Genomic DNA, 21,408 nt, shown 5'->3' on the forward strand with positions numbered 1-21,408 from the left:
TGTCGTCCCAACCAGTGTTGAATGAAGCTGTAAACTCAGTTTCCCTCTACTTATTCTGATCAGGAGATCATAATCAGCACTTTATTTGTTAAGACATGAGCTGAACAGCGGCACTGATAACAAAGGCTTCAGGCAGCTGCTTAAGGAGTTGACTAATGTGGTTTAACCCTCACATGTCCGTTCATTCAAGAAACTGTGGTGCCGTTTTATGCAGAAGTAAAGCAAAAAACTCATTCATATGATTCAAGTGGGATTACAGTTAAATGAAACCAGAATATTATATGAAAAGAATTATCACTGTATATAATATCACTGTATTTGTATTCATTAAAAGCTAAGAGACAAACAAATAGACTACTTTGAGAAACACTCATCTCTGAGGAGCTGAGTGTTTTAAAGTGTAACAACCTTACATCCACACTGCTTCTGTTATCTTCTACAATAAAAAAACAGCTGCAGTAGTGAATTCAATGTGGGACATATTTATTACAACATGTTATCACCCTAAATAAACATGTATCATATCAATTAGTCAGTTAATTAATCAGTCAATCTTTGTTTGTACAGCACCAATTTATAACCAAAGTTATCTTAAAACACTTTACAAAGAGGGCAGGTCCAGACCACACCCTCCGTTGAGGCCTGTTATAATAGACCAGAGTTAATCATTAATATTATAATAAAGACTATACCCCATTATAATAAAGACCATCGTTAATATATAATTAATATAAAAAGCAGTAAAGTAGATTTTGTTCTTGGATTCCTGCTGTCTGTATTGGGATTTCGTGTCGTATCTGACCGTATTCGCCATATCCTTATTACCCAGTTTAAACATCTTTTTGTTGAAAATTCACTGTAGAGCTCACTCCTAGTGGCAACACTGGATCAAACACAGAAATTTTGCACCTAAAGACTCTTTCAACCAATCAAGGATGCTGCTCTAAAACTATAAGATTGTAGCTAATGTAGTACTGTTGACCAAGAACTATGTTTTTCTTTTTAAAGCACGGTTGATAACGATGCATCTTATCCCCCTCCTTTCCAGGGGCAGTAAACCTCATCAGGAACTCAGATGTTTAGTTACTCTTTAAGTTAACTGAATCAAACTCATATGCTGGTGCAACTAAAAAAATAGAAAATCATGTAAAAGTTGTTTTTTCCCCCCCATGATTTACCTCAGAAAGTTAAACTTCCACATATTTTAGATTCATCTCATTAAAAAAGAAACAATTCAACACTTTTCTTTGTTTTAATCTTGAAGATATCACCTTACAGCTCACAAAAAATCTAAAACTATCTGAAAATATTAGAATATTGTGCAGAAGTCCAATTTGCTAAGCCTTAATTCTCTCACTCTGGTTCAGTACACACAACCACAATCATGGGGAAGACTGCTGACTTGATAAATGTCCAAGGACAATCACTGACACCCTTCACAAGGAGGGTAAGCCACAGAAGGTCACTGGTGTAAGGTCAGGCTGTTCTCTGATGCTGTACCAAAGCAGATTCATGGAAAGTTGACTGGAAGGGAAAAGTCTGGTACGTGTGGTGGATCAGCTCAGCCTTTAGAGGACTGTCAAACGAAGCAGATTCAAAAACTTAGGGGAGCTTCACAAGGAGTGGAGAGTCACCACACAGACGGGTGCAGGAAATGGACTACTGGTGTCGTGTTTTTAGTGTCGAGCCACTCCTGAACCATCGGCTTTATAAGCATCTTGTGTCGGCTAAGTGGAAACAGATCTGGACCAGAGTCCTGTTTTCACATGAAACTTAATTTTGCAATTCATTTGAAAGTCAAGGTCCAGAGTCTGGAGGAAGATCTAAGAGGCACAGAATCCAAGGAGCTTAGTGTTATCAGTTTCCACAGTCAGTGATGGTTTCAGGTGCCATGTCATCTGCTGGTGCTCTACTGATCTATCAAGACACAATACTTTCAGCCGCCTACCAGGAGATTTTAGAGATCTTCATGCTTTCATTTGAGAAGCTTTATGAAGATTCTGATTTCCTCTTCCAGGAGGCCTTTTCACCTGCCCACAGTGAAGCCAGAACTACCAGAAACTGGTTTGCTGACCATGGTATTGACCTGTTTGATTGGCCAGCTGACTGGTCTGACCTGAACCCCGTAGAGAGTTTCTGGGGAAATGTGAAGAGGAGGATGAGAGACACCAGCCTCAACAGTACAGACGAGCTGGAATACTTTAAGATGCACCTGTTTATGACTTTACCCACCTTATAGTTGTTATACATAGAGAATTAAAGAGATCAAACCAATTATTATATTAGCTGTTAACATATTTGATTGTGCTGTGAGGTTGGAAGTTTTAAATGAGGCCTAATGAGGATTGACTCGCTGTTAGAGCGAGTCTCGAGTGGCCGTTTGCGGAGCTGCTGTATTAAGAAATGACTAATAACATTGGCTGCACTCCTCTGCTCTGAAAGTTGCCCTCTTTATGACCTGTCACTGAGAAGAATAGCTCAAAGTTAACACCCTGGGTCCTGAAAAAAAAAATCTAGGTTAGAGTTTATGTAACAGCCACGAAATGAATGAGAATGCTTCTGTGTGCGATTTGTGAAAAGGCAGCATATGAAAAAAGATGTAGGACTCACAAGATCTGTCTGTGTGTGGCTAGGAGGGTGGAAGAGAAGCTCAACCAGCAGGAGGTGGAATGGAAGCAGGTCCAAGAAAGCCTGAACAGACGCAGCCGGGACTTCAAAAGACTTTCAAAGGAAAGCAGTGGGGCTCCCCATCAACAGAGAGCCGAGCAGAAGACAACGGGGGCAGAGATAGAAGATCCTGGCACCGGGTAAGTACGGGGGAGGCAGAGCCAGTCTCTGTGGTGATGTTAATGAATCTGTTGTTTGTGTACCAGTTTTGCTAACATTCCTCGCACTGCAAGAACACAGTAAACCTCTGCATGTGAGCACCGAGTGTGACAGAAAGGAAAATGTGGTCAGCTCCTTACTGGAAATCCCAGATCAGTGTTCCTCCATTTATTCATGTGAGTAGACAAACATTTCAGAGTACAGGACATCCTCTGCACTGATCCCTGGGATCTGCAAAAATCCTTTAATCGCCAGAAGGACCTGCACACTGTTTCTCTGGTTGATGTTGTCAATGCTTTAGTGCTCCTGCTTTCTCCGCTCGTCAACCTGCTGCAACCCATGACGCTTAGCCAAAGCCGCTGTTTACTGTCAGAAATCATCCTGAGCTGTATATTTGGTTTCTGCTCCCCTCTCTCGAGTGCTCAGTATTGTATGTAAATCCTCAAATCAACATGCACAGATTCTATTTAATTTCACAGCTAGTAGAGTGGCTCTAATCTCATCCAGCCATTTGGGCTGTTTGCTTCTCAAATCTAATGGATGTTTTTTTTTTTTTTGAAGGGTGGGATTGAGGGGTTATTGCAGTCTTGTCTTTTGCCTGCAAACTGTTTGAAGTCTCTAGTGTCGCACCACAGCAAATAATTGAATTTGCTTTGAAAACAAAGAGCCTGGCAGCGTGTATAAGCATATAAACACAGCTGTATTGTGCAAATGCCTCCCATCAAGACGCAACTTTTGTTTTCTGATGGAACATCAAATGTATTTCATTTTTGTGTCTTAATAGCTATGCTTACATTTACACAAATAATCAGAATAGAAGCCTGATTAGAATAAAAATCAATTCAGAAGACTTTGATCCAGTCAAGCCCATCTGGAGAGAGATTTCATTCTAAACAAAAGAGAGTTCATGCTGATCTTTATCCAATCGGTGTCCATTGAAACTGTGTCCATTGAGATGTATCTCCTCAGTCGGTTAAACTGTTTAGTCCTCTGGAGGTGATGTTGGGCCACCTGGTCAAAATACCAGTGGTGGGGGGTTCCCACTTGACAGAGCTGGCAACACGCTGGCTTTTTGTTGCCCATTCATCTGCAAGGTGGACTCGAAGGGGCAGCAGTTTCTTTGCCGAGTGTCCTTTCAGTATGTCACAGGTATCTTTTGTTCACTTCACATTACTGTGTATGTCTCTTTCTTCCACTGTTCGTCTGAAGCCCCTTTAGACCTGCACTGTCCTAGTTGTTTTCATGCATTGTAAAGTCGAACTATAGTTAAAGCTTTATTAGGCAATTTAACTGGACTATTGTCCTTCCTGTATGCAGCTGGAAAAATACTTTGTTGACTGGAATATGTTGGATTCTTCTTTTGGTGATATCTTCCTGATGTCCTGTTCCTGAGGTCCTAATGTCCCTGCTAACAAGTTAGCCAGCAGCTAACTGGTTGTAAGTCAAATAGGGAAACATAATGTTGGATTTTTGTCAAGATCTGATGTCCTGATATTATTAAACTCATTTTGACCGATTCTGATATAAAATCCAGTTTTTTAATGTGGAACACCAAATCCAAGTCAGTCCAAATCCTGACAAAGTGATTTATAAAACATAAACACATTCTTCAAGTGTAAAATCTTAAACTAGCTGTAATTTAGACCTCAAAATTCCTTCCCTTATGAAGATGGTGCTATGCAAAAGGCCCGCATGTTCAATAAATGCCTTCAGAGTAGACATCCATTCCAACAAGCAGCACCCCTTTCTGTGTGTGAAGATGCTTTAAAAGTGATGACAGAACCCCCAGTAATGATGTTGGGCTAATTTGGCAAATGACAAATGTGGACATACATACTGGCGCATAGAAGCTTGTGTGCCATGGACTGGCACAGCGCTGCATGGCACCGCGGTATGATCTTCTTAAGAGATCATACTGGCTGTACTGGATTCAACAAAAACTAAAAAAAAGTTTATTAATAGCCATCTGAGCTTCGCCCTTCAGCAGCAGCAACACCAGGCATGTTTTAAAAACATTCAAACTCAATTTTACCTCATTTATGTTCACTAATTGGTGTGTGTTAGTTATTTTAGGCACTGAAGTAGTCTGTCACGTTCGTCTTCAATAAAACTCATTGCAGGACGGAGCCTGGCATTAAAGACTATGATGAAATAATATTTAAGGCCACTCTTCATCTGTTTTAAAAGATACTAAACATTGCTTAACATTCCAAGATCCTATATGATCAAAGTTGGTTATTATTTCTCATATTAGCTCTGGGAGGGGGAGTGCATGTCTATGTAGTGAGGAAAAAGAGAGTAATGTCATTTGCACCTGTGTCCTGAACTAAATGTTTCATACTGTGAGAATAATACTTACTTGTAAATCACTTCCAGCACTACCGTAGACTCCACCCTATAAATGTTGTTTTTTGAGTGGAAGCATTTTAATAAAGGATTAAATGAGCGCCTGCAGAGACCCGTGCTCTGTCTGCGATGCTTGCATGTGTGTATGTGTACGCCAACAAGTGGTGCTTGTATAAAATGTTTTTTTTTTTTTTTTTTTTTTTTTTTTTTTGGACAACTGGCAGTAATACCATATACCATGGTAAAATATGGGGAGGGTTTGACTGTATTACAAAACAGATACCGCCCAATCCTACCCATGATGCATCCTTTGAGAGCACCTAAAGTCACAGGCATGAACTCTAACTCAGTGGATAACTTCACCCATGGTACAAATGTGCATCAACACTGTCAAATAACTCCAACACTGAAGACTGTTTCACTCAGAATGGAGTTAAAATCACAAGTTGGGAGTAAAAATCAACTTTTACATGTTTAACCTTGAGATATCAGCACTCCAGTCTTAGCTGTTTTGGGATGTGAAGAGGAATCATTCTCTCTCTATGTTCTGCTGTGGAACAGAGGTGGAAAAAACAAGAGTATTGCACTCAAGAAAACGTACGGTTACTCTGGTTAAAATCTACTTAATGCCGGCTTTACACCAGATGAATTTGCTAAAACTGTTAAAAGACTCTAAAAAGACCAACATCTGAGACCGTCTCACATCTAGAGACAATTTGTCTGCAAGCTGTTGAGATTTTAGTCTCAGACTGAGATTTGCAAAGGCTGTTGGCCACTAACTACAAGACTTGAATACAGTTCCTTTTTAAAATTATTTCCCATCATGCATCTGGTAGAAATTCACAACAGCAATTTTTGAGCAGAGAACAAAATGTAGAAGTAGATGGAAATTGCATTCGAGTTAATATCTCTTATAATCAAATGTTTTAAAATCATTAACATTGAGTTGAAACGAAAGGAACATTAAACACTGAAACAACTTTGCATTTTACTGCAAAGACCAAAGAACTATCCCCGAAACACTTCAGAATAAAAGTACCGTATGAAAACGCATGTCATCTCACCATGGGAATATACTGATGGGCCTTTTACTTTGAAAATCCCAGTTGCAGTTTACTGTATCTGTCATGTCAGCCTGGAAGGAATTGACTGACAAGGCACACAGACACACAGGTGCAGAGATCTGACTGCAGCTCTGAGCAAAAAAGTTCGCCAATCTCTTGGGTTCTGAACGGACATTCATCAGCTCTGGATTGATCTATGCTCATCTACGTTCATATTTTGAAGAATGAAGTGAATGAATGTGCTTACGCACAACACCGGCTCCCATTGGTCATGGACAACGGTTGTGTCACTGAGAAACACAATTTGCATACGACCAGACTTAAGACTCACAGTAACATCAAACACGTTTGATATTATCTTAACACCAAGACTAAAGAAAGACCACCTTAAAACGGCTCAAATCGAGTCTTATGACCACCTTACATCTGGCAACCGAGACAACAGGAATGAGCTGCAACTTGAGCAAGACTCCCATGGTTTTACTGCGACTTTGGAATTTTTTCTGCAACTTTGAAATTGGGGGAAGTGTCGTTAGTTGTAAGGCTGCTTTAAGTTGAAGTATGTTGAAGCGTAAATGTTAACGCACAGACATTACACAAAAACAAGAGTCATGAGACAATGAGATAATGTTGCCACCTAGATGATATTTATCAACAAGTACGCAGAGTTACACAGAGAGCCCCGAAACTGGCCAAGAGTTCTTTTATACCATCTGAACTAAACATGCATGTAAGTGCACCTATCTAGACAGTCATGCTGTTATTCACGCTCATTTCTTAATGCTGACTTCTTCCACCCATGCAATCAAAACATGTTGATCTTCTCAGATTTTCTCTTCTCACGCATATCATTGGTTACAATCAAAACGCTCTTTGGTTTCTATCAAAACATTACCTGAGATTGCCATACAATTGCCTGGACATTGCATTGACCCCTCTTTTTCCTACTTATCACACTGAACACTCTCTCTGATCAGTGAAACACACAGCAAACAAATGCAATTACACTTGGATCAGAGGTTACACGAACAGCCAAATAGCAAACAGATGTTATAATATTTTTGATCGAAAGCTGCTCTAGGATTGTTGCATGTGTATATTAGTAGGAGATAATACCATATAAAGAATAGTAATATACTTATATGTAAAACACAATACCTACAAATACTGATATTAAAATGTAGTCAAGGTTCAAGTACACAAAATACTCAATTACAGCACTTTGAGTAAATGTAATTAGTCACTATTCATCCTCAGTTAATGCACATTTTCAGTAATGCTAGTAAGAAACAATGCTTCTTCTTCTGCTGCTCCTGTTTCCAGCAAATAAGACCAGTGTGACTCATCTTCATGTCATAATGCAGTGCATAATTCAGTGTAAATGTCTGATGCTTGTCACTTCATTTAGCATTCATGTAATCAGTAAATGTGGAATCTCAGATTGAACACCTATTGTACATGTAAGCATAGCTTACTGTGTCTTTTTGCAGGCTGTCTGCTCAAACAGCTGAGTCTGAAGTGTCAAACAGCCGTGTTACCTCTGTGACAGCAGAACAGCTCATGACCACAGTATGTAAACCTTTTTTATATTCACTCCCACTCCTGAACACTTACTGCATGGATTGGAATAGTTGTTTGACAGTGTTTAAAGAAAAGAAATAAAGGAGACTCTTTCATACAGGTTTTATTTATAGAGGTGCTATTTGCCCCCATGCAGCTGAAGTGCGAGTCCCTTTTGTCTTTGCAGAAACAGCAAAAGTCAATAGCTCCCCTCCTCTCCAGACGGGCTCAATACAAATTTTTATGAGGCATGAAATTCTTTTTCCCTTGGCTTATTCTGTTTGTTTATTATGCTCATATTTAAATCCAATTATACTTTTCTGTAGGGGTTTCAAAGAAAATGACATTCATTTTGTGAAAACACTTCTAAAATAGCTGCTTATACTTTTACCCTGTTAGACTTCAGAGCATTTTCTCTGCATGTTTTTGTTTATTTATCCATAGTTATTAAAAACAATGCTGTCCCAATCCTCAATATTTGGATTCATGTCAATACCATGTGTTTTAAAATAAAGCAGTCTGTTATTCGTGCATTTTGGTTGTGCCAAAAAGTACAGAACATTTCATCCAAGAGTTATTTTGCAGTTTTTAAGACGTTGGTAGGAGAGGATGGACAATCTGTAGACTGATATGCAGGAAAGAAGCCACACTGAGTTATATTCTTAAGACATGCTTTAAGAGCAGCTGAGTAAAGTTGTGTACCCAGGATTTTTTAAATGGAAAGTCACTTAAAACAGGACTGTGATTCACTTTGTATGAAATGTTTTATTCCTCTCATTCGTTCTCCTTTTCTTATCTGACTACTCATTGCATAAACTAGGCCATACCTGGGAAGTATCCTGCCCCTCACATTAGTTTGGAGGTGGATGGAAACTCGCTGCAGGGTGGAGTAAGCACCAGGGAAGGCCAGAAGCAGGAGAGGGACTCTTCACATAAATCAGGACCGGGGCTTGTGTCTGAGAGGCTGTGGAGAGAAGCTCAGAGCGTGGCTGGAGATGCAGGTTATAAGAGAGAGGAGGTTTGGTCAGGGGATGCCAGCCTGCAGCAGACAAGTGTCCTGGGCCCGGGTGATGGATGCAGCGTGAAGCCAGAGGGGAATGCTAACGAGATCCAAGGTGTCGTGGCTGACGGCTACAAGGGGAGACCTGGCTCTGGTGGGAGCTCATTAGGCATCGTGTCCCACCTGCAGAGAGGAAGAAGCAGCTCCACGTCTGTCCTCCCACGAACCGACGCTCATTCTCCGCTCAGCAAAAAGCCTCTCAGCAGTCATGCGGCTCGCTGTCCACATGAGAAATCCACCATCAAGGGCTGGCCTGGCTGCAGAGAGATGGATGAATCTGGAGGTTTGGACGAGTTCCCAGGATTCGACGTGACAGAGACTGCAGCAGTTCAAAAGTCACGGCTTGGCTCTTTGGTCAGCAGAGTTTCTTGGATTGTCAAGGATGTGGGTCGTCTTCTTTGGAGCTCTCCTTCAGTACTGCAGCAAGTCAGAAAAGAGCGACTGCTGCCTGTAGGGGCCAGTTTGTCCAGACAGGTTATGTCTCTGTTCAAGCAGAGTAATGCTCTGTCATTAGTGAAGGAAAGTCAGGTTTTCTCTATGGGGAAAGGCAGCATTGTCTTCTCTCTCTTGAAAGAAAGTCACTTTCTTTCTGTGTTAAAAGAGCTACCCCTTATTAATCACATCCAACTGGAGATCACTCAAAGTCTTCTGTCTGAGAATGCCGATTGGATGAGTCCTGAACCCACAAAACTCCCAATTCTGACACCAGTACAAAGCTGTAGCAAGGCAGGAGAACTAAAAAATGCCAAACCACTAATAGGCAAAGACACTGGGGATCTGCGGTTACCAAAAGAGCAACACTTAGCTGATATTTATGCAAAACAAGACAATGAACAGGTTAAAAAGCAAGTCACCAGAGAGGCAGGAATGAAACATGCACCTGAAGATGACGATCAAGACATGGAGGATTCCTGGACTGTGCATAAGACAAAAGATTTCCAGATCTTTACTCAGACATTGATAACATTCCCTGATTCCCTCTCAAACCTGCAAACTCAGCCATTGGAGAACATGTTGCACTCTTTACAGCCCATCATTGCCAATTCAGTGCTAATTTCTCAGAACATTTTGGCTCTTTTTTGGCTGAATGTGGCGACATGCAACCAACACAAGCCCCGTCCTGCCCTCTTAATCCTCTTCGAAACCGGTTTCTACACCCTCACGGATGACTCTGGACTCCTGGTTTTGTTCCATTACCTCCCTTTGCTGCAGCTGCAGGAGATGCACATTGGCTTTGCTGGACATAGTCTGCGTTTAAGGGGCGCTACAAAGGACAGCATCCTTGGTGTGTATACTTACAGCCAGATAATCACCAAAGAGCTGTGCAAGGCTGTACTAAACATCATTAGGCCTGAAGACGACCGGGTGTCTCTACACCCTCTTCTCTGTGGAGACTTGATGCAGATGTCTGTACGCTGGCAGGACTTTGCACCCGACCTGCTGCTTGATGCTGGATTAAAAGTTTGCAGCCAGTTTCAGAGAAGTCTTGCTGATCTCGTTTACCTTCTACATTGCAACATGGATGAAGAAAAAGTCGCTCTAGGAGATGTGAGGCTGCTGCTATACACAAGTGTTGGATTTTACAGCAGTTCAATTCCCAAGAGTCAGTCCCTTGCTCACTTTTTACTCACTGATACCCACCTCGGTCTACTGCAGGAAGATGCCGTCTTTCACCCTCTCCCACGCTCCATCAGCGTAGCCTCCTGCCATCCCCAATTCCATGACTTAACTCTTCGTCAGCGCTCGGATGTGCGCTGCGTGCTGATGCATGGCGAAGACAATCATGGGGCTGTCATACTGGATGTAATCCTGGCAAATGTGTGGGCCAGGGGTCACCCTGAAAGCGTGACTGAGGCGGCGACCCTGCCCGAGCCTGCTTCACATTCATCTCCACATGCAGAAGTGTGGAAATTAACTTTCAGTTGCTCCTCTGAGGCCGCCTGCCTGATTAATCACTTGTCAAATGTCTGATCGAGGATTGAACAGCCAGTAATGAACAGCACAGCCTGGAAAAAAAGTCATTCACAGGGAGCAGAGGCGAAAAAGCATCCTGAGCAGACAGTGGGAAGGACAGCCTCCTGGTTTAATGACAGAGAAAACTCTGACCCAGTTACTAGTTTCCATGTCTTTCCAGAAGTTTTTGCCATTTTAATATTGCATGTTAGTAGCTTTTTTTATTCCTGAATCTTCATTTTTTTTCTTGTATTGTTCTCAAAGCTCTGCCTCAGTACTGTATTGTTTGTCTGAGTTTCTAAGTCAGTTATAGAATTTTTAAATATTTTGGTGTAAAGTTTGGATAATAAGAATTATCACATTTTTGTTGAGTTGTCTCATATTCACTGTAATATTTTAAAAAATTATCAGTTTGAATCAAGACTATAGAAGCTCACTGCCATGTTTGATTAAGTTGCCTGTATTTATGTAGTTGTGTCAACAATCTTAGATATTTTATATTAAAAAATCAGATGTTTTGATGTTGATTGTATGAATGTTTTTGTAAAAATAAAAGGAAAACGAAAACTGCTGCTTCTCTGTAATTTTATCTCCTAAAACACAAATCAGTTAACCAGTTAACATTTACACTAGAGATGATTGAGGATGAACCCTCATTTACAATAATAGGAATCAGAACTGGGCAGCACGGTGGTGCAGGGGTCTGCAGTGGTTTTCCCTGGTTTGCTTCAGGGTCAGGGCCTTCCTGTGTGGAGTTTGCATGTTCTCCCCGTGCATGCATGGGTGCTTCGGCTTCCTCCCACCACCAAAGACATGCTCGTTAGGTTAATTAATCACTCTAAATTGGCCGTAGGTGTGAATGTGAGCGTTCCTGGTTGTCTGTCTCTATATGTCAGTCCTGTGATCGACTGGCACCCAGTCCAGGGTGCACCCCACCTCTCTGACAGCTGGGATAGGCTCCAGCCTCCTGCGAGGCAAATGGATGGATGGTATCCAGAACCTGTAGACGCTCATCAATTATCACGATCTAATAGTTGATTTGAGGTTCTGAGAACAGTTGACAGTGTCTCTTTAATTCTGGTGAAATCACTAGTTAGCATTCAACAAATTCAGGGGAAAACTTCCTTTTTATGCAAACGGCATCAGCAAAGCAGGCACAAAATTTGGCTTAAAATCTTTGCATGTGAACAATAAACAATCTTCAGTAACACAGTAATGACGAACCCAATTCCAACACAGTTTGGATGTTGTATAAAATTTGAATTAAACAGTGATTTAAAATAATTTTCAACCTATATTCAGTAAATACAGCACAAAGACAGGATCTTAAATGGTCAAACTGACAAATCTTAGTGTTTTACTAAATGTAAACATACATGCGAATTTGATGTTCCAAAGTAGTTGAGATGGAAAGACTGAAAGCTGTGAAAGGCTCATAAAACACCTTCCACAGATATCAAAGTTAATTAGTAACATGATTGAGTATAAATGGAGCACTCTTGTAAGGCTGCCATTCAAAATTAATGATGGTGTAAGGTTCTTTACTTTGTGAAAGACTTTGCCTGCAAATAAACAGTTTAGGAATGAAGATCCTTAAATTACAATTGCAAGCAATTTGGGGATTTCACCATCTATGGTTCATAAAATCCTGAAAAGACTCAGAATCTGTAGAAATGTCAGTACATAAAAGACAAGGCTGAGAAATGTGGCTTTCAGTCTTTCAGGTGTCACTGCAGTATGCACAGTCATCATTCTGTGATGGATATTAAAACATGGGCTCAACAACACCTCAGAAAATCACTGCCAGTTAACAGTATGTCACTTCTGCAAATTTACATCTACAAATCCCTGAAAAGTTGGGGCACTGTGTAAAATGTATTTAACAACGCAATGATTGACCCTAAACCCAAATTTTATTCACAATACAATATAAACAACATATCAGATGTTGAAACTGAGACATTTTACTATTTAATGAATATTGGCTCATTTAGAATTTGATGGCAGCAATGCATCTCAAAAAAGTAGGGACAGAGCAACAAAAGACTGGAAAAATAAGCCAAACTGAAGAATGACAGCTGGAAGAGCATTTTGCAGCTGATTAGGTTAATTGTCCACAGGTCAGTACTATGAGTATAAAAGGAGAATTTTAGTAGAGGCAGAGTCTCGCAGAAGTAAAGATGGGCAGTGTTTCACCAGTCTGCAAAAAACTGCATCTTTAAATTGTGGAACAATTCCAGAAATTTTTTCCAATGTAAGATTGTGAAGGCTTTGAATATGCCACCATCAGTTTATGATCTCATCAAAAGATTCAGAGGATCTAGAGAAATCTCTGTGCACCAGGGACAAAACCAAAGGTCAACATTGGATGCTGTGAAATTTAGGTCCAAAAGTGGCCTTGCATTACAAACAGGCATGATTCTGTTCTGGAAGTCATTGCATGGGCTCAGGAACACTTCCAGAAATCATTGTCCATCAACACAGTGCACTGTGCCATCCACAAATGCAGCTTAAAGCTGCATCATTTAAAAGGAACCCTGCATGATCAGACAAGTATATCTTGTTGGACAGATATTTATATTTCTCAAATGTATATTGAACTAAAAAACTCACTAAATATCCCAGAAATCTGCAGTTTGAGTACATTTGAGCTCATAAACTCACCAGGAGGCTGCCATGTTTTGGTCGGTGTGTATGGCAGCAACAGCTGCCATAACAGCTTTCATACCAGACACGAATTTACTGCGTGTTGGTTTTGTCTCCCTGCTGTCAAAGCTCTGTCATTCCTCCTACATTTAACCTCAATAACACTCCCTGCAAATGACTGGCTTCTGTGCATAGCGGAAGCGTAGTAAGCTTTTCAAAATAAAAGCGGTATTTAAATACAAAAGCAGTTTCTCCAAAGAAATACTAAAGTGGACTTTTACTTTGAAAAGTGCAAACCGGAAGTGCTTTGGTTCTGTGTTTATCTTTACCTGAACCGTGTGGGAACAGAAAGCTTCATAAAGAGTAGAAGTTCGGGGGAAAACTTTCTTAAACAGATGCATTGAGCTTACGGCCTTTATCTGGTTCATCAGGAAAAGGATTTCAAACATATTCTGCAGATATTGACATAAATATTTGCTACAAGAAGGTCAGTATGGCTCTGCATTTATCGTTTTTCTGTCTTGATGGACAGACAACTGCTCATGGTGCTAATTAAAAATAGAAGAGACCTCAAATTTTAGAATTCTCCGTGCATGAGACATGCTGCGTCTCTGAAATGCAGCCACAACTCTGGCTGCCAGTATGCAACAGCGGATACTGCATAGAAACAGTGAGCGCTGCGGAACTGTGACGTCACAGCGCATGGCGCCCTCCTGGTGAATTTATAAACTCAAATTACTCTAAATGCAGATATCTAGTGAGTTTTTTCGTTCAATATGTATATGATAGACACAAATATCTATCCAACGAGATGAACTGGTCTGATCCTACAGGGTTCCTTTTAAAGAAGAGCATCAAAATCAGAATATATGTATACTATTTAAAAAGAAATTAAAATGTTTAAATGTTAAATATCTTGTCTTTGTGCTGTGTTCGATTAAATACAGGTTGCAAAGGATTTGCAAATCCTTCTAATGTCCTAACTTTAATGAACTTGGGCTTGTAGTGTTTTAGCGTGAACTTTAATTCATAATTTAATACAGACCTTACACAGAGCTGCTGCTGGTGTCTGCTGTAGGCTGATATTTGTTCTTTTTAACTTTGAAAAACAAAGTATTCAGAGCTGGATGCATCTCACTGCTTTCTCTAATGCCTAATATTTTTCTTCCTCTCGTCTCCTGTAATACTTTCTTTCTCTCTAGCTTCCTTTGGCAGATTTTTTTTTTTACCTCCTGCCTCTTTCCTACCAGTTATGACTTCACCTGAGTCTCTGTTCCTCTCTTAGTATTCAGCTCACCACTGCAAAGATACACTGGTAATATCTGAGGTATAGGTGAGCCTTAACTACACAGTCCCTTCCTGCACAATAGTTCATTTGATTTATCCTCAGCGCTCAGCATTGTCCTCGCCAGAACAAGACGTTCTCATTGACTGAGAGCTGCTTTATATTTGGGATCAGCTTGGATGGCTTTGTTGCATTTCGGAGAAAGAACTCCCGTCTGATCTTATACTTGGAGCTGAAGACCGTCTGCTCCTTTTTTCATGTCTGAGTGACCCTTTCCAGCTTAGAAAATTACAGGGGTACCATAGTGCAATCAGTCCTCTTGTCTACTCCAGCACGAAGGATGGGGGCTCGGCCTGGAACGGAGAAACCCATCACACCTCGTAGCGGTGAAGTTTGAGCGAGGATGAAATCTCAGGGATGTGAAAGGATTGTTTTTCTTCTCTTTTCTCTAGACAGTTAATTAGCATTCAAGTCATCCTCTGGGTTTTTGGCTGCATGTGAAGAAAACACAAAGCATTGTCTGATGTATTAAAGCAACGCCAGCTTAATATTAACTGCAAAATGAGAGATTTTCCACAGATAGCTGTGTGAATAAAGGGAGGATTTGGAGACAGCTTCTCCACCCACTGTCACAAATCATTGATTATTTGTGATTGAGAAGTAACAGATCAGTTCTTGCCGTTCTGCATCTAAATCTGGACTTGCACATTTATGCAAGGTGTCTTACCATTTCTCTTGAAACAAGGCTCCAGTGCACAACTTTCAAAACACTGTTTTGATATGTTTTCAGAAACTGGGATCTATGGACTTAGACCATTAGAAAGTTGTTCACTTCTTTCCTGGCTTGCTTTAAATTGAGCAGGGTAAATATAGGAGCCCATGACATCACTGGTAGAATATGTTTGATGTGTTTCTTCATGACCATGAGGAAGGCCACAAGCTTAAATATGCCTGTTTAATAAATTTGTTCTCTAAATTTCTGCTGTTAGGGAAGCTTTCTGCCTCCACACCAGTAGAATATGTCACAGGAAAGTTAAACACGGTATGAGTGCACTTCTGGTTTGTACTTTTCCAATTAAAAGCCTGGTATATCATTTCTTTAGAGAAACGCCGTTCTTTTGTACAGAATGCTTTTTTTTTTTAAATAGTTCCCAACACACTGCCACTATGCATTGAATTAAGTCACTTGCATGGCTTTTTTTGTTGATGTAAAACTCGTGTAGAACAACAGGACTGTGACAGCAGGGAGTTGCAGCCAATTTAAATCTCGTATGAAAGCCGTACCAGCAGGACTAAATATGCGGGCAGCAAAACACATAGCCAGTCTGAAACAGTCATTTTTAATGATATAAAATCATAGAGCAGTTCATCTCAGTACAATCTGTCGTGTAGCGATGCCACTGTCTTCACTAGAATTCAATAGCCAGCTCTATCAGCCACAGTGGCCCACTGGTCATTTAAAGTAAAATAACAGAAAGATTTGTGCCAGAAAACAGTAATTTTTTTTTTTTTTAAAGATTTATTTTTGGCCTTTTTGCCTTTATTTGATAGGACAGTGGATAGAGTCGGAAACAGGGGAGAGAGCGGGGAGAAACATACTGGAAATAATGCCACTGGCCGGATTCGAACCCGGATTGCATGCGTATATGGCATGCGCCTTAACCACTCGACTACTGGCGCGCCAGAAAACAGTAATTTTAACCCAAACTTCTGTCTCTTTGTTCTGGCACAGAGCCACTGTATTTCTTATGAGTGGGCGTGGCCTCAGCTCATTTAGCAGACACGCCCACATCACCCTAGAGTAGATTTTAACTTATTTTTCATGATTTTGAAGCTTAATTTTTGTAAACTTAGAGATGTTTTTCATGACTAAAATTTGGCCTGGTGGTTTATAACACAGTGGTCTGTCATACAACAACCTAAAATAAAGATTTTTTAAAATCACTTTACAGGGACTTTAATTTGTCAGTGCGTTTGTGTTGGTAATTTATATCCTGGGATTGATCTGACAAATGAAAGCTATAAAAACAGCAATTAGAATGTAAGAATTTTTGCATTGTGTAACAAATGGTTTTGAAGTTTTAGATTCAGGAAAAATAACTTCCATCATGTTTGATTATACACATGAGTTTTTTAAATATGTATGCCTCTTAAAAAAAGGACTACTGCTGTAATCTAATCTTATTGAACATTAACATTTGTCAATCTCCTCCGCTGCATTCAGGTCTTCTACTGATCAAAGCAGGGCAGCAGGTCTTTTTCAGAGAATTGTCTCTTTTCTTAACTCCTGACACAGACTCTAAACAGGTTCCTTTGACTCAGACTTGATCTTAGGAAAAAGGCAAAGGTCACACTGTGCTGGATCAGGTGAATAGGGAGAGTGATTAAGCACTGTGATTTTTGGGGGGGGCCATGAACTGTTTTACCGAGAGCACAGTGTGAGCTGGAGTGTTGTCTTGATAAAGAATGAAACTACTACTTTTTACTACTGTGGTCTCTTTTTTCTCTCTTTCTCTCAGTTTTTCTAGAACCTGTTTATAATAGTGTTGATTCATCATTGACCCTTCTGGAACCCACTCCTCCAAAAGGATCCCCTTAATGTCGAAGAAAACAATCAACATGGCCTTGACTTCAGACTTTCTTTGTCGTGCTTTCTTCATCCTTGGTGACGATGGTGTTTTCCAATGCATTGACTGCCGTTTTGCCTCAGGATTGTATTAGAAGATCCAAGTTTAATCACATGTAATAACTCCTTCTAAAACATGTGTTTACTTCAATTTGTTCGAAAATGTCTCCAAAAATTTGCTGCATTTTTCCTTTTAATCTGGAGTGAGACGTTTTGGGACAACTTTAGCACACTCTTGTCATGTTCAAATTTTCATGCAAAATTTGCCAAACTGTCCCTTTATCAATGGAGACCATTCCTGCTGTCATTTTTATACCAAGTCGTTGATCGTTCTGAATGATTAGCTCAATTTTTCCTATGTTTCAGAGGTTTTTGGTGTGCATGCGCGCCCAGAACCTTCGTCTAGGACAGTGTTACTCAACCCTGCTCAACCAAGAGCCAATTTGTTAAAAAATACCTTTGCAAGAGCCACAATCTAAGAGGTGAGAAGTGGCAAAAACAGCTTGAAGTAGCAATAAAAATAGGTTAAAGATGGCAAAAATGGTCAAAAAGCAGCAAAAAGGGGAAGAATAGGTGGAAAAAGAGTCAGAAAGTAGCAAAAATGGGTGAGAATGTACTAAACAATGAGGTACAGGTAGCAAAAAATGGTCCAAATGTGGCAAAAACAAGGCAAAAAGTAAGTGACTAAAATGGGCAAAAAGCAGTCAATGGTGGCAAAAATGGGCAAAAAATAGGAAACAAGTGGTATTTAATGGCAAAGGGATGTTTAAATGGGCAAACAATGGTGAAAAGGGCAAAAATGGGATAAAAGTGGCAAAAAGAGGAGGCAAAAAATGGGGAAATAAAGACACAAGTGGTATTAAATGACAAAAGTTAGCTTAAATGGGCAAAAAGTGGCAACAAAAAAATAGTGAAAAGGGCAAAAATTGGAAATAAGTGGCTAAAATTGGGGAAAAAGTGGCAAAAACAGGCAAAAAGTAGGGTAAAAGTGGGATTTAATGACAAAGGTAGTTTAAATGGGTGAAAAGTGGCCAAAAAAATGGTAAAAAGGGGCAAAAAAGTTTCCCTTTTTTGAAGGTTTTCTGGGGGAATAACATTTAGAATTAAGACATAAAAGAGCCACAAATCATCACAAAAGAGCCACACGTTGAGTATCACCGGTCTAGGACATCCTCTCTGCCTTCGGTAAATCTTTTGTGCCATTCAAACACACGTGCACATGACATGCAGTGTTCCACATACACCTCAGTTAATGTACCAAAAGTCTAGGCTGCTGTATTTTTCAATTTTGTTAATGCATTGCTCAGTCATTTTCTGACGCCTTGGCAAAATCATGTGCACTTCAGTCAGTAGTTAACAGTGAACTGAAGACGGCACTGATTGAAAACTTACAGTGGTTGTGTGTGAATACCCAGCCTTTAATATAAGACACTTTGTGTGGCTGTGAACCTCGTGGTTTTACTGTCTTAAGGGCAGTCTCATTAGTTAAAAGCCATACCCCCTTAAACCCCACCCTGATTTAGCCCCCCACTATGGGCTCGATTCTTTCATTACTCAAACCCTCTGGTGTCCCTACGCCTAAAGAAAAGTTTCATTTTGATTGCAAAGAGCTAAACAAATTGATCAAATCTTATTTTATCTTGAACTGAAGCAGGATAATGCTTTTCAGGGAGAAGTCGGGAATTTATGGACACCCGGGAATCATCTGTCTCCCTCTGGCCTCCACAGTGTCCATTAATCCCTGATGATAAATGCCTCAACAGACTCGACCTCATCAACACAACTAGAAAAAAATAATCAGAGGTTGTACATCCAAGTGTAGAAATGTAATTTCACTCCTCAAATGACCAAACAGCACAGATCTGTCCATCCCATGAGCTTTCTAGCTGGTTTATGTCTTTAACAGATGCATCTCTTTGGCTTGAAGGTATTGTTTTTAGACAGCAGACACCTAAATCCTCCGCTGCGCTCTGGATCTCTCATCGTGACTCAGTGATTTCCCTCTGGGCTCTCCCACACCTTCATTGACCGTACGTAACAGTGAAATTTGTTTACCTCTTCCCTTGGAAGCATGTGGATGTGACCCAGTCAGCTAAACATTTCTTAGATCCATCTGCTCTGAAGTAGCCACAGGATTTCAATTCAGACTTCTTACAGATAAATCTATGGTCACTGTAAAGGTGTAATTTAGACCTGATGATCATCTTCTCATGTGAAATGTCTCATAATCCGATGAGGATCGAAAACTCCACTTCACACAGTCTGCTTTAGTTTCTCTTTCCTGCAGAGTCGGCCTCCTGGTTCTGAATCGGGCTTCGATCCAGCATAAAAAACATCTTGTTAATCCAAATACTAATCTTTCACAGGAGCTGGCTTTTGGATTTACCCTCGTATTAATACCAGAGTTAATTTGAAAGGAGGCCAGCAGATCAGTAAACAAACATTCATAATGCTGGTGGAAGTTTGCCCTATAATACAAACACAGACCTGAGTGAGGATTAAAAGCCTCTCTGTAAACCCTGAAACAAATTCTGGAGTAAAGTTGTAGGTGTATTGAAATGATCTTTACAGTTTGGGAACCAATTATTTCTACACTAAAAAGCTTCAGTGTTTCTGAACTGATGCAGAAAGTTCCAACTGTGTTTCATGTTTACATATCTTTAATTTTTGTGAGTGCCAGCAAACAGCAAAATCCAAAAACTCCAAAATAACTTCCATCTTTGTCGATCTACTTTATATTTTTAAAGTAATTAAATGTAAGTTGTTTAGGCACTTGAATCTTAAATTTAAGTCAAATCCATGAATAAGAGATGTGTGCTTCAACAAAAGTTGTATTATTTAATAAAACCATAGACCAATGATCATCAACTGGAGGCCCAGGGTCCACATCAGGCCTCCCACGGCTTCCCATCCGGCCCCCAGACAATAAATAAATTCACAAAATTTGAGACGGCAGTAATATGGATGCAATTGTTTAGTTTTTTTCTTTAATTTTAGATGAAACTGTTAACCTGGCAGTGTATTGGACCAGAAGCGCACTGGTATTTCTGTAATTTGGCATTATAAGCACACACTTATCATTGTTCTTTTGATTGAAGTTGCAGTTTTTTTGCTTCAGTTTTCCTCATACAGCTCCTCGAGAGTGCATTCTATTTCCTGCATGTGTTTTTGGCCAATCAAGACACAGCTAATTAACATCAAACTCAGTGATAGACATCAAGAGGGATCCGGAAATACACTATATTGCCAAAAGTATTCACTCACCCATCCAAATAATTGAAATCAGGTGTTCCAATCACTTCCATGTCCACAGATCAAGTACCTAGGCATGCAGACTGTTTCTACAAACATTTGTGAAAGAATGGCTCGCTCTCAGGAGCTCAGTGAATTCCAGTATGGTACTGTGATAGGATGCCACCTGTGCAACAAGTCCAGTTGTGAAATTTCCTCACTTCTAAATATTCCACAGTCAACTGTCAGTGGTATTATAACAAAGTGGAAGTGATAGGGAACAACAGCAACTCAGCTACCAAGTGGTAGGCCAATGATGGAGTGAGGTCAGCGGATGCTGAGGTGCATAGTGTGCAGAGGTGGCCAACTTTGCAGAGTCAATCGCTACGGACCTCCAAACTTCATGTGGCCTTCAGATTAGCTCAAGAACAGTGTGCAGAGAACTTCACGGAATGGGTTTCCATGGCCGAGCAGCTGCATCCAAGCCATACATCACCAAGTGCAATGCAAAGCGTTGGATGCAATGGTGTAAAGCATGCCGTTACTGGACTCTAGATCAGTGGAGACGCATTCTCTGGAGTGACGAATTGCGCTTTTTTATCTGGCAATCTGATGGATGATGGGTTTGGTGGTTGCCAGGACAACGGTTCTTGTCTGACTGCATTGTGGCAAGTGTAAAGTTTGGTGGAGGGGGGATTATGGTGTGGGGTTGTTTTCCAGGAGCTGGGCTTGGCCCCTTAGTTCCAGTGAAAGGAACTCTGAATGCTTCAGCATACCAAGAGATTTTGGGCAATTCCATGCTCCCAACTTT

General features: G+C 40.4%; 1 protein-coding gene across 1 annotated transcript in view; it reads left to right on the top strand.

Moving 5' to 3' along the window:
- kif16bb (kinesin family member 16Bb) overlaps positions 1–11,314 on the top strand; it is a 69,283-nt gene extending 57,969 nt beyond the window's left edge. The window contains exons 18-20 of the mRNA XM_041788769.1: positions 2,634–2,807; positions 7,727–7,805; positions 8,617–11,314. Coding sequence (XP_041644703.1) covers positions 2,634–2,807; positions 7,727–7,805; positions 8,617–10,827 — 2,464 coding nt within the window. The 3' untranslated portion in view covers positions 10,828–11,314. The remainder of the gene's footprint in view (positions 1–2,633; positions 2,808–7,726; positions 7,806–8,616) is intronic.
- The last annotated feature ends 10,094 nt before the right edge of the window (positions 11,315–21,408 follow it).

The sequence above is a fragment of the Cheilinus undulatus genome, linkage group 6 (genome assembly GCF_018320785.1).
Source record: "Cheilinus undulatus linkage group 6, ASM1832078v1, whole genome shotgun sequence".
In the NCBI taxonomy this organism is placed as follows: Eukaryota; Metazoa; Chordata; class Actinopteri; order Labriformes; family Labridae; genus Cheilinus; species Cheilinus undulatus.